Source organism: Limulus polyphemus, unplaced genomic scaffold (assembly GCF_000517525.1).
Source record: "Limulus polyphemus unplaced genomic scaffold, Limulus_polyphemus-2.1.2 Scaffold1663, whole genome shotgun sequence".
NCBI lineage: Eukaryota > Metazoa > Arthropoda > Merostomata > Xiphosura > Limulidae > Limulus > Limulus polyphemus.
In genome coordinates, this window is record NW_013667273.1 from 84,257 (window position 1) to 98,808 (window position 14,552).

The 14,552-nt window shown below is 35.7% G+C and overlaps 1 protein-coding gene across 2 annotated transcripts in view; it reads left to right on the top strand.

Annotated features, from left to right (window-relative positions):
• Window positions 1-14,552, top strand: part of LOC106464477 (papilin-like) — a 159,676-nt gene that overhangs the window by 73,863 nt on the left and 71,261 nt on the right. For both annotated transcript variants that reach the window (XM_022392199.1, XM_022392200.1), the window contains exons 5-8: window positions 5,342-5,444; window positions 5,674-5,807; window positions 10,010-10,133; window positions 12,975-13,055. In XM_022392199.1, coding sequence (XP_022247907.1) covers window positions 5,342-5,444; window positions 5,674-5,807; window positions 10,010-10,133; window positions 12,975-13,055 — 442 coding nt within the window. The remainder of the gene's footprint in view (window positions 1-5,341; window positions 5,445-5,673; window positions 5,808-10,009; window positions 10,134-12,974; window positions 13,056-14,552) is intronic.

Sequence of the window (14,552 nt, forward strand, 5' to 3'; positions counted from 1 at the left end):
TGTACTACATTAAGTAGTAAACTACCAGAAGTCCAGTGATACATTAGGTAGTAAACTACCAGAAGTCCAGTGATACATTAGGTATTAAGCCCCAAGCGATTCTTGTCCGTCTAGTGCAAGCAACTGTTCAGTTGACATGGTCATTGGTAATGACCAAGATCAGTGGTAAGTTTAAAGTCTAGAAACAGGGATTTTATTTCAAGGGGTACATTACCCAAAAGTCAGTACTAAGAAGAAAGAATGAAATTGAAAAGGAAGAAGCTACACAAAGGGCTACCTGTACTCTGCCCATCACGGGTATCGAAACCAGGTTTCTAGCTGTATAAGTCCGCAGACATACCGCTGTGCCACTGGGGGACTGGAAGGAGGAAGAGGTCCATTGAGTACCTGACCTTTTTATAGGTCATATACCTATAAACTTCAACCCAATCCACACACACGGGTTGTGATACCCATAGTGGGCAGAGCACAGATAGTTCATTGTGTAATTTTGCGCTTAACAACAAAATAAAGAAACCCGATAACTAAAAGTGTTCGCACTCAGTGACATCTGTCGTCTTTTGTCAACATCTATTTTCATAAATCGAGCGCTTGTTTCCTACTTGCTTCGATTGTTGTTTTTTAAAATATAATTGCAATTTTTCGAAAGGTGTATTTAAGTGTTTTACACTCACAAAAAAAGAGACCTAGCATTCTATAGGTATTTGAAGAACTTGTCGCATTCCAGCCACAATTTAATTATTCGTATTGTTAGCCACACTGGGCAGGTGATACATAATTGAATAGAATTGTTTAAATAATTCTATTCAATTGCAATTTTTGCTCGTAAGGAAAGATGTTATCATATTATTTAGACTTGTAATGCGTGATTTAAGATTAAAAAGCTTGAACGCCGTCTACATACAAACGCAGAGTATGCCAGCTCGTTAAGAGGTCCGATCGAATTTACGAGATACCCTCTTATTACATTTCACTCGTGGCACTTCGTACCCCCTCCCTCCCGTTTCAGACTAATTTCCAGTGACTATTACCTAAGTCCTAAGATAATTGGAAACCGGTACCCAAGTTTTATATGGCAGAATCTAGACAGAGCCCTCTGGCGGAGGTAGTGTAAGTCAGTCTTGACAAACAATCAATCACGTACTGACGTGTGGGAGAGGCAGGAAGCAATTATATTAGAGCAAACTGTACTTCCAAGAACGTATCTATGATGTTATTTTTAAACTTGTCTCGCAAGTGTTAATAATAACAGAAATTCTGGTAAACCGAAGGAATCAAAATATATTATCCACAAGAGGCCATTAAGACATAGATTAAAACCAAAACCTTTTCAGCAGATGGTTTTACGACTGTCAAATAAACTCTTCAATTTACGTTAACTGGAAGAGGTTTTTCTCCTTCAACACCAGAGTAAGTTATGCGGAAAATTTTCCTTACTTTCCTAATGGAAACATCTTTCCTCTTGTATGTGCATACGCACCCATATACATCTCGTAGACCAATTACTTGACTACCCCTTCCCTTTCCTCATTTTCTTGGATAAATATTTCAGCCTGCGAGTACTGTAACTCCTCAAAATGGGAATAATTCGGTCCCAAAACACTAAGTCTAAAACCGGTAGTTTCCTCCTTTCAGAAATACTTGTTGGATTTCGAGCAAAGTTAGTTACACGAGGGTTATCTGCGCTAGCCGTTGCTAATTTTGAAGTGATAAACTAGAGGGAAGGTAGTTAGTTAACACCATCCACCGCCAACTCATGGGCTACTCTTGTTAAACCGAGTAGCGGGATTTGACGGTCACTCTTATAATGCACTAACGGACCAAAAGTTTGGAGTGTGATTGTTTATTGTAATTATTATTGTTGGTAATAGGATATACACTAACCGTCCGGCACAGTAAACACTGGGCCGCTCGGCCCATTTTCACAACTGACAGCAAGTCGAAATATAATTCACTTCCTTACCAGAATTTGCTTAAGGGTGGCATGGATCAATATGTTTATTTCAGTTCTGATGTACATCCACGATCCATACTCCATATCTGGTTTTAAACCATATACAAGTCCACTCGAGACTTATTTATAGAGTCTGTGTTAACCGCCAGACTCGCAAGGAAAAAGGTTTTGTTTAATTGTTGTTAAGCGCAAAGCTACACAATACGGGTATCGAAACCCGATTTTTAGAGTCGTAAATCTACCGCTGAGCCACTTTGGGCAGGACACATAGAAGTTATTAATTGACTTTTTGCAAACTGCTCACTATGCATTACGAATGAGGCTAATACTCCACCTCTAAGCTATGACATAACGTCGTCCGAAACAGAAATGTACATTTAACAATCATTCCTGACACACAGAAATAATACTATCGATTTAAGCTCACTTTATACGAATGAAATACTATATGGGAATGTAACCTTATAAATATGAGTAACGTATGATTGTTTAAAGTCACAATAGAGGAAACGTGGCTCAAACCTTACATTTTTTTCAGTTGGTATTGAACCCTATATCTACACACACCTGAGATCTCATATTTACATCGATACTTACATGAAGATTCTGTCTGACCAGAACAAACATCTATGTCTGTTAAACGATCGCTGGTAATAGAAATGGTACATCTGTTATCACCGTTTGTTAGCTATTTTTCCGCTTCGCTGTTAGCGTGTGTATAGTTATCAACAGTTACAAACACGAAAAAAAAAAGGGGGGAAGTAAGCCTCTAGAAGTCCTGTGACACATTAGGTAGTAAGCATCCAGCAGTCCAGTGATATAATAGGTAGTAAACTTCCACCAGTCCAGTGATACATTAGATAGTAAGCTTCTAGAAGTCCTGTGGCAAATTAGATTGTAAGCATCCAGCAGTAGAGTGATACACTAGGTAGTAAACTTTTATAAGTCCTGTGACACATTAGGTAGTTAGCATCTAGAAGTCCTGTGACACATTAGGTAGTAATAATCCAGCAGTACAGTGATACACTGGGTAGTAAGCATCTAGAAGTCCTGTGACACATTAGGTAGTAAGCATTCAGCAGTACAGTGATACACTAGGTAGTAAACTTCTAGAAGTTCTGTGACACATAAGGTAGTAAGCATCTCGAAAATTAATATACTAATGTACACGAAAAATGTACCCGAGATGGGAAGTCAGCATGGAACAGTTCTTCCTAAATTTTGTCCGGATCAAAATCCGGATCCGGATTCTGGATCACTTTGAAGCATTTTTTATAATGGGGAGATAGGGCATTTTCGCGGTTTTCGTTTAATAACTCTGTAGATTGTGAGTGGATTTGTACCAAACTTCATGGGCACATTAGGGTTGAGACTCCTCATCACACTACAAAAAATGATCCGGATCGTTGATCATTTTGGATATGAGAAGGATTTTCTGTGTTTTCCAAAGTGAAATTTTACCTTATCCAATATATACGCATGCAATCTCGAAAAGAAGCGGTGGGGCGAGGGTATGCAATCTTTCTGATTGCTCTTGTTTGAGCTGATATTGAGCCCTATACATACACACAAACCTGATAATTTAGCTTATTACATATACTGTGGTTGGTACTAGCTGAGCAGTTATCGATTTTAAGCACAGCTTACGTGATATAATGTCGTTCCAAACAGAAATCAGAGTCAAAATCAACAATCATTCCTGAAACACTAAAATTAAACTATCGATGTAAGATCACTTTATAGCAGTTGATAAACCAGAGTGTTGTAAGAGACAGTAAAAAAAATATATAAAAACTTTTACTACGCAAGTTAAGCCTAACGGACTGACTGCATAAACGTTACATTATTAAGCCTTACTGTAAATTACAAGCACTAAAAAAACCCAGTAAAACTGCATGATAGGAAGAAAAGTTAGTATTCTATAGTTGGTATGTTTATGCTTTAGAGCGTTCGGAAAATACTTGCGTCTACTTCTAAAAGCCACCGCTAACGGGCCCTAGGTATCCTTGTTATCTTGTGTGTATTTAACTAACCCTAACATTCTGGGTAAATGACAAGTGTTTTCAACTTCTTTGTACTTGGCTACTGTAGCCTTAAAGATATATAAGTTAGATCTTTACAAGAAAAGTAGTAAAAGGAATTTTTCCTTTACCTGTTTTGGTAATTAGCTTTTAGTCTTTTTGTGTGTCTGTCGTCAGAATGACATCCATTAAGAGATAAGATTTGGTATTTGAACCCAAGATCCGTGTACTTTGTTCTTTAGAAATCGCGAAGCCTGAGGCAGTCCTTCGTCGTTACCCTGACTCTCTAGGCCTAAACATCGGCTGCAAAATGTAATACTTGACGTACTTCTTTAGCAGTGCCAAGTAATAGAAAGTACTTTGAAAAATTTGAAGATTATAGTTTTTCAAGGTTGCTAAGTTGTTTACTGAAACAGAAACTTCTGTTTCAGTGAATAAAAGTTTTAATGCCGTTTACCAAAGACTCTCCCGATGTATCGCAAAGAGTACTGTTCTTTTATAGCACAAAATTAACTCGTATTAATTTAGAATTAAAAAAAAGTAATTGCTTATATATTAAGATATACAAACCACAGTGAAATAATTTCACCTGTTTTTTAGGCTGAATGAACAAACTTAAGAAGGTTAAGATGTTTCATAGGCTGAATGAATAAACTTAAGAAGGTTAAGATGTTTCATAGGCTGAATGAATAAACTCAAGAAGGTTAAGATGTTTCATAGGCTGAATGAATAAACTTAAGAAGGCTAAGATGTCTCTTAGAGAAGAAGATTTTAGAAATAAATATTTTTTTGTTCTTGCTGCTTCTCTGACGAAGAATTTTCAGAAATTAAATTTTTACTGTTTTATTTTCATTTTGAAACGAGACTTATATCAATAATATTGCAAATTGTTGGTAACAAAACCTGATATGATGAATATGTTAACAGAGTTCAAAGGTGCCACTAGGGGCGCCATTGTAATTAATTAATGGAAAGAAAACTGCTGGTAAGCTCATTATATCTTTTCGAAACTGGAAGCGATATCATTAATTTTTATTCCATTAACTGACATTACCAGCAGAAAGTAGTTCTTTACATCCTTGCTAGGGACATTGACAACTAAAAAAAAAGTTATTTTCATTTAGCTAAGTTCGTTCAAACCTAGTTATTTTATATATAATTTTTATTTGTTATTTATGTTTTCCGTTGTTTTATTTCTTGTTTTTGTCACTAGACACGTGCAACTCGCTATTTACTGATTAAATTTTATGTTTTTGATAAAATAAAAATACACTTATCACGTAAACAAAAAATGTATTTCATTAAATGTTCTTCAGAAATGATAAATGATACACTCACAAATTGGATCTCAATATTTTCTTTACAGGATTGTCCAGAAGGGTCTCGCAATTTTCGTGAGGAACAATGTTCCAGTTTTAACTCACTTCCATTTGAAAACAAGTACTACACCTGGGTTCCGTATTTCAAAGGTAAGAATGTAGAGGCATGATGAATATAAAATCCGACTAAAGCGCAATTTTAAATACTAGGATAAGTTTCTAATAGTAATATATGTGTAAAAAGGAATAGAAGATTTAGACATATTCAATTTATTTATTTATTAAAGCGTAGCGTTTCATTCTGTTTCAAACTGACTTTATTTGTAATGATAATATATTAAATTGTTATTATTTTCTTATATTGTTCTATTTTTCACAGAATCTAGTCCGTGCGAGCTCAACTGCAAACCAGAAGGAGAGCGATTTTATTATCGTTATGGCAGAAAGGTCATTGATGGCACCCCCTGCTATAACGACGGATCGCGGGATATATGTGTGGATGGATTGTGTATGGTAAGTAGAACTGAGTCATCAACTTTGTTACTGTATGGTATTCACATATTCACTTTCCTACATTAATACGATCTATAGAAAATCTAGTCTATTACATAAAGACAAAATCAAATTAAAATAATTGTAGATTTTTTTTGTCATGTTTCAATCAGTTCTGAAGTAAATTTATTTGACTTAAGCTGTCTCATTAAATCTGTGCAAAATGACATTTTCTCTAGCTACTATATCTCAGCAACATTAATCATTTGAATGACGTTTCTATGGTTGCTGTGTCGAAACAACACTAAAGAGATGAAGGAAATATCCACGGGCAGTCTTTCAAAGTTACTAAATATTGGTATTCTAAGCTCCAGAGAAAGAGAACTAAACGACGTTTCTATAGTTACCATTACCATACCTCAATAGTTAGTGTTAAGAAGATAAACGCAGTTTCTGTTGTTACCGTGGCTTACTATTAAAAAAGCAACAACAACTGAATCTTGGTAACGGAGTGCTAGTACGGAAACAATATAAACTAAGTTTATATTGTTACGATTGTATTAAGAAAATAAACAAAGTTTTTACTATTACTGTGCTTTATTATTAAAGAAAATAACACAGTTTTTACAATTACTGTGCTTTATTATTAAAGAAAATAGATAAATACGGTTTCTGTATTTTGTTAAACTGAGTGCTACAGATGGAAATAAAAAAAAACGATATTTCTATAACATAAGGAGAGAAACGATCGTTCTCTAGTTACGTCATTTCATTACCAACGAAGAAAGAAATGACACTCCATGGTTACTTTATCTTTCCAATACTGTACAGATAAATTCAGTTTCCATGATTACTTTATTTCATTAACACAGAAGAAAACAATGACGTTTCTGTAGGTATTTTATATTAACAACATTTTATTGATCGACGAAACTTCTATTTCTTTCGTGTTGTTCTCATACTTTTACTTCATCGCAGGAACATTTTGAAATACATTTTCACCTGTTTTACGGAATTTGAGGAAATGCATTGAGTTAATATCCCACAACACCCTGATTTCTAGTTTGTCTCCCAGTAGGTTAGTGATACTTACAAAGCTAAAATCCGAAAATCCAGGGTTCGAATCTTTGTGGTGGACAGAGCGCGGATAGTTTACTAAAACAAAGAAATAAACAACTTAGTTCAGCTGATTGGTAAAATATAAATGCGACAGAAACGGCGTGTTCAAGCTTTATAACATTTATTACAGATAATCTATTTTCCAAGATCTGTCATTTAGTTAAAATAAGAAAGAAAAGTTTGAGCAGCGTCACCATTGCGAAAAAAGTCAACTATGCTTGTTCTATTTAAAAATTTAAAATGTACCCTCCCCCAAGTGGCACAGACTTATAACGCTAGAATCCGAGTTTCGATACCCGTGGTGGGAAGAGCACGGATAGCCCATTGTATTGCTTTGTGCTTAACTTCAAACAAACAATCAAACAACAAAAAAAAAAAGGAATGAAGAAAAAATCACTCGCGAATTAAAAGTTTTGTTCTTTTTACACGTATGTAGACGTAGACTAGGTGACAACTTTGAAAACAGACTTCTGTTTGAAACTGTGTTTACGTGTTTTATTCCTAATAATAATATATTAAATTGTTATTCTTTTCTTTATTGTTTTATTTGTCGCAGAATCTATTCCATGCGAGCTCATCTGCAAAGCAGAAAGAGAGCGATTTTGTTATTGTTACGGCACACAATTCACTTGGGATTTTAATTGGAGTACACTGTTGTGAAAAAAAAATCAACTTTTCAGTTTTAATTTTTCCCTTTGAATCCCAAGTAAGAATGAAATCGCAGGCGTTTCGATTAAGTACTCATATTCAAACTTGTATACATTTAGAGTGGTCCTGTAAATTCGATTAGTACCGTGTTTCATTTTTAATTTTCTTCGTCCTATTTATAATATACGTTTAGAAACACCGCAAAAAATTAAAATAATATAGTTGTTTCGTTGATGATAAAAATCACAAGGTTTTAACTTTTCACCTAATAATCGTTATAGGTAACGACCTTTGTATGGAAGTAGATTATCTTAACTCTGTAGCTTCCTACACTGCACCTCCCACCGGAAGTAGATTATCTTCAAGAGATGAATTATCTTAACTCTATAGCTTCCTACATTGCACCTCCCACCGGAAGTAGATTATCTTCAAGAGATGAATTATCTTAACTCTATAGCTTCCTACATTGCACCTCCCACCGGAAGTAGATTATCTTCAAGATATGAATTATCTTAACTCTATAACTTCCTACACTGCACCTCCCACCGGAAGTAGATTATCTTCACTCTGTAGCTTCCTACACTGCACCTACCACCGGAAGAAGATTATCTTCAAGAGATGAATTATCTTAACTATGTAGCTTCCTACACTGCACCTACCACCGGAAGAAGATTATCTTCAAGAGATGAATTATCTTAACTCTGTAGCTTCCTACACCACACCTCCCACTCGGACTCAGCCTCTGAACTGCATTGAGAACCTAAGCGGTCCATAGATCCCTTCCGCTTTAATTAGTCTAGTTTCTTTGTTTTAAGTTAAGCACAAAACTACACAATGGGCTATCTGTGCTATGCCCACCATCTATGCTCTGTAGCAGGCAGCCTGGCTGTACAAAATATGATCGAACCAGTTTTACTTGTTTATACCTCGCATACGTAAAGGGGGATGGGTGCACTCCTAGATTGCACCTATATGTGTATAAAACATATTTAAAAGGGGTAAAAGTACTTCAGATACCATCAAAATGTACCAATTTTCAGATGTAATTTTTCCCATTGAGACCCAATTAACAATGAAATTGCAGACGTTTCGATTCAGCATCCAAATTCTTACTTCTATACATATATCTTTGCTTTCTGAAATGTGGTAAAATGTAATACGACATACACTTGTCAGAATTCCAGTGGCATTAAATAAATTCATGAATTTGAGACATAGTTTCGTCCAGCAGTCATGACTGGGCCGATTAAATACCACCTCTATTAGAATTTTGATTTAAAAAAATTAAGGTAATCAGGTTTTTTGCTATAATTACGTAAATATTAGTGCTGAAATAATAAATATATAAAGAGACTTCCTCGATGGCACAGCGACAAGTCTGCAGACTTAAACGCTCAAAACCGCGTTTCCATGCTCGTGGTGGGCACAGCACCGAAATCGCATTGTGTAGCTTTGAGCTTAATTACAAACAAGCAAAAAACAAATAAAGAGTTCGCCATTTGCCTTTTTTCTCACAATTCAGTGCTATTTAGGCTAGAGGAAGATGCAAGTAGCCAAGTGGCCACCTAGTGGTTTAAAATGTCTTTCATTCTCTATAAATAAAAGTAAACTAAAACTATTCAAATTTATCAACACCTACTCATTGTCCACGACACAAGTATTTTGATCAGTTTTCTCATATTGTAAGCCCAAAAACTAAGCTTTCAAGGAGTGTGTGAACAAGGGTGGATAGTAAATTAACGTCACACATGTATTCCAAACAATAATTTAAACGAGGAACATTTGTTTATTAAAGTACATAAAACTCTTACACATTAATGATCTACTATCGTTTTACATATAAAAACACCATTATATATGTTCTCTTAAGCTACCCGGTGACTCAGCGATAAGCTTAAAAGCTTATAACGTTAAAGTGCGGGGTTCGATCCTTGCAGTGGACGGAGTGAAGATAACCCTTTATGCATCTTTGCACTTAGACGAAATCAATCAGACAAATACATTTTCCGTTTTTTCCTGATTCGTAGTTCACAATTTGTAACAGTTAAATATGCATTCAAGCCTTTACATTTCGAAACCTCCATGGACCAATAACCTGCTAAACTCTGCACTTGTTTCACTGGGATTGGTTAGTCGTGGTTTCAGTTCGACGTAAAGCCTTATATGAACGTTTTATTGGTTGTGACGTATCATTTTGTTGTATTAATACATATCTTTTACTCTGTTGTGTTGTCAATAGTTTTCTTAAACGAGATTATTTAATATAGTACTTTAACTTCTGAATGTTTTCGGAATTCCGATTTTCCTTAAGCCTAATGTCCCGTAAAAAAAACAAAAAAAAAACTGTAAAACATTCCGCTATAATAGGATTGCAAGATTTTACTTGAGTGTTATCAGTTCTTTGTTTTCACTTTTCAAAACAAGCTATTTTCAGTTTTCTTTTGTGTGCACTTCAGCCAGTTGGGTGTGACAAAATTCTCGGATCGAAAGCTAAAGAAGACAAATGCCGAAAATGTGGAGGAGACGGAAGCAGTTGTAGAACAGTGGAAGGATTCGTCAGTAACGATAACTTACGAGTAGGTGAGTTGAACCATCAAAAACCTGTAAATGTTTTTTATGTTATAGAGTGTTTTTATTTTTATTTTTCTCCTTACGCAGTTTTTTTTAGCCGCAACCTAGCGGCTCATAGAATTGCTCTAAGTTTTTTTTTCAAGTACAAACTTTTAGCTCATAGCTCCATCTCTTGACCGATTTGAGATCTAATTACAGCCGTAGCTATTGAGGATTCCCTCATGTTTTCAAGTACAAACTTTTAGCTCATGGCTCCATCTCTTGACCGATTTGAGATCTAATTACAGCCGCAGCTATTGAGGATTCTCTCTTGTTTATTTGATCAAAGAAATATTTTCCCCAAGACTCGGACTCACATAAAAATAGAATAAAGTATCTACAAAGACCCATATTTCGAAAATACTTCTCTAGCAGCATTGTCACACAGTGAGTCAGCGGAAAGTTAATGGCTTTAAAACGCTAAAATCCAAGGTTTGATTCCCCGCGTTGGACATAGCGCACCCAGTCTTAAAGTTTCTTTAAACTGTTTATAGAAAGAAGTATAAGAGTATTATTATCGGAATAGAGGTCAGTGTTTGAAATTATTTTGATAAATCACGCAGAATTATAGTGACACTGTTGTAAAGCTTAAACAATTTGAAAGTCTGATTTTTAGACAATAAAAATGTTCTTGTGTAAGAAGTTTTTTAAAATATTGTACATATACAATTATGATATTTTTAGTTACGGAATAATCTACTGGTAACAGCGATAAGTGCAGTTTGTTGTTTTGTACAAAATCTGATTCGTCTCAGGGGTAGGGGCGATAGGAGACCCCCTCCAAGTTTGGGAGAAGGCCTTAAATGGCTGTTTATGTGAGACATTTCTGGTCGGGCTGGATTAACACACATAAGCAAGCTACGCCTACCCCCCTCCCCAACTGAATTGGTGGGGGGGCTCCTAATTCGTCTATACACTTGGTGTAAAACCAATAGAAATGTTGCAAGTGGTAGGGAAGATAGGTATTTCAACAAATAGTTAAGTTTCTCGTGAAGAAAGGGGTGCACAAATAATCGGATTACAAAAGAAGAACGTTAGGTATAGCAGTGTTGAAAGACCACCATATTTCATTCAACCTCCACATTTGACAACGTTACAACTTATGAATGCAAAATAATATTTTATTATGATAGAAAATCACCATAACATTTTAACAGCTTATGACAGTGCGACACTCTAAAGCTAGACAAGTAATATATGTACATTCTGCATTGTTAAGTAAGCGAGTCATTTTAAGCATGCACTGCAGCGTTGACATGCATGTGTTGGGAGCAGAGCACTTTCACGGTTCCCGTGCTTTAGTGCAAAAACTTTCGTTGTTTTTTTTTATCCCATAGTTTCGAGTTCATGACCTCTTCTGTTTACATGTCGTTTGGATTATGTTTATGTAGCACGTGTTTACAACCCTTCTATTCTGAAGCATTTTTGTACAGAGGTTGAGTACGTTGTATTGAAATATAACATACTCTATTTATCGATCTTGACAATAGCACTTCGTCGTAGCTTCAATTACAATATATATATATATATCCGCTGTAAGGCTGTAATGACCAAAGCATTTGCCATCCTCAATTCACCTAGTGTGTATGAGAACGAGGCTTTCCCAGCACCCATTTCTACAGTCCGATTGCACAGCAATTCATAGGTGCTGCGTCCAGTGACTTGAGTCACTTGACCAGTATGTCTTTGTATGTAATACCCGTTTCATTCTCCAGCTTCTTGAACTATACGACGGTTGAACGGGAAATATGACTGGAAACCATAACTTGATGACCCTATACCTTATGACCTCGTTTCTATACGGAGATTCTCGTTGATTATGATGTGCACTGTTGCCTAGATCACGTGAACGCCTTTTGCTACTGAAACTTGTTCTTAGATTACCACCTTTTACAAAACACCGCACCTTGATTACTATGGCTGAGAGACGATTTGTTGCAGGTCTTTACTGAATGGTCTTGGCTTTCCGCGTTGATCCATATTACCATGATTTTCAGTACCGTTAAGTACAAGGGATATCTCCGACTTAGACATTCTACATCCACAATGTAAATACATTTTTATAATCTGAGTATATGAACATTTGGCATCGGAAAGCCCTAATGCATACCTTCCCAATAGCGATAAATTTTAGGTGACATCTTGTTACCCACGTAACGCCAAACAATGTCAAAATGTACAGTAGTTCTGATACATTCCGTTCCACCGCAACTTTATATTACTGTGATTGTTACGTGACTTACCAATTTGCGCATTCAAACTTATTTTGATATAACGTACTCAACCCTCTGTGTAACTTAGATATTTCTTTGGGCCTGACGTGGCAAGGTGGTTAGGGTGCTCGACTCGCAATCTGTGGTTCGCGGGTTCGAATCCCCGCCCCACCAAATGTGCTTGCCCTTTCAGCCGTGGGAGCGATATAATGTGACGGTCAATCCCGCTATTCGCTGGTAAAAAGCGTAGCCCAAGAGTTGACGGTGGGTGGTGATGACTAGCTGCCTTCCTTCTAATCTTTCACTGCTAAATTAGGGGCGGCTAGCGCAGGTAGCCCTCGTGTAGCTTTGCGCAAAATTCCAAATAAACCAAACCAATCTTTTTTATTTCAAAACACTAGTGTTTGTTGACTTTGTAAAAGGCTTAACCACTTTGCACAGACACAACCTAATTTTTCTTCAGTAACTTCAATGGAAATAAATATTTTGTCCAAAAAAATAATATTACGTAATATCTACACGATTACTGGCTTGAGTAGATCTACCTCTTTTAATAGCTGCTCTGTTTTACAAGTGAACTCTTCATATTTATTTTCAGGTTATAATGACATCATTCTTATTCCGATGGGTTCAACTAACATCAAAGTAAGAGAGAAGAAGCCAACAAACAATTATCTAGGTAAGGACGTTTCGGCGCATAATACTAAAGGGTGTGTTGGCAAGGTTCGATAATGAAGTGTTTTGAATAATGTTGCATGTCACAACTATAAATAGTCCTCTTAAATTTTAAACAACACATACAGTACAGTCTAGAGACAGGTAATCGCTATATTCTTTATTTATTGATTAAGAGGTTTGGTAGAAAACTTTTTATATTTTCTCACGTTATGAGTCTACGTCAACATCCCTATTAGTGCTCTCTGGTGGCAGGAACTTGAAGTGTAAAAATAAGTGCAGTGCATGAAGGACAAGTAGATTAAACACAAATGAAACAAACATCCAAAAAAACAAAAACAAGAATAAAAAACATTCATAGCATCCAAAAGTAGCATAAAATATTCCAAACGCATAGGGTTGGAATTCAAGGTATTCGTTTTAGAAAATGATAAATAGCGCATGATAATACCAGAAATGTGAAAGTTTGGTGGACCGAACTGAACACCATTCTTGTTTAGTGCTATAACCAGCCTTGGATTAATGTGAAGGTTTGAAGGATCAAACAAGACATCAACACGTGTGTGTTTGTTTTTATTATTAGAACCATCCTAGGATAATGTTTCGCATAAAGAATTATGAATCAAGTTGTTTTCAACTTTTGTCACTAATATAGCAAATACACAATCCTCTAATTATTCCAACGTTTAATCTACTCAGTCTTGACGTCGACATTCCATTTGTATTATTCTGGACAATCAGAATTTATCTCCACATAATGTACAATCTAAGAAGTTCTTCCGCATACCCAGACAGACATTTCGCTCTGTCTGGAGCTTATATCTAGCTTCTCATCTCACATTTGGTTCAGTGTCATTTAATAATTATTTACAAACACATAAATCTCCATGTTTACTCACAAGATGTCTTGTAATTATAACATTTTTTACACACCAATTGGAGGTGTATTTCACTTTGTAATTCCAACAGTTTCTTTGTCAATTGAAGAGAATCGTGTTGTAATGTGCGTCGCTAGCTTATTTATAAGAATTAAGTTATTTGTATGGACGAAGCTCCAGCTTCCAAAATGTTTATACTACGCATGACCTTGTTTCTCACAGAAAATGCGTCATGTCTAAAGACCCTGGTGGCCGGTTGAGACACATCATTTAGTCCACGAAGTAATTTAGTAATTGTTTTATAGAACAAATATTGTACAATAATATAACGTAAGTTGTGAAAAACCTATGACTGACCGATTTCCTGTTATTTCTTAGAATATTTTCATTACTTGAAGTTTTCTGCTTTGCTACAAGGCTTCAAACCATATTTTCCCCCTTCATTGTGGGAACTTTCTAAGTTAATCTGTAATAAATTTTTTGGTTTAGAATTTTGTATTTTTAAATGGGGAAATAACAAGCGCTGGCTTTGTCCTAAACTAAGTAAGAAAAAGGTGAAACGTGTCAGTTTTTTTTCTTTTGCTGACATACACGGAATCAACATAATTTATCCTCACTGGGTC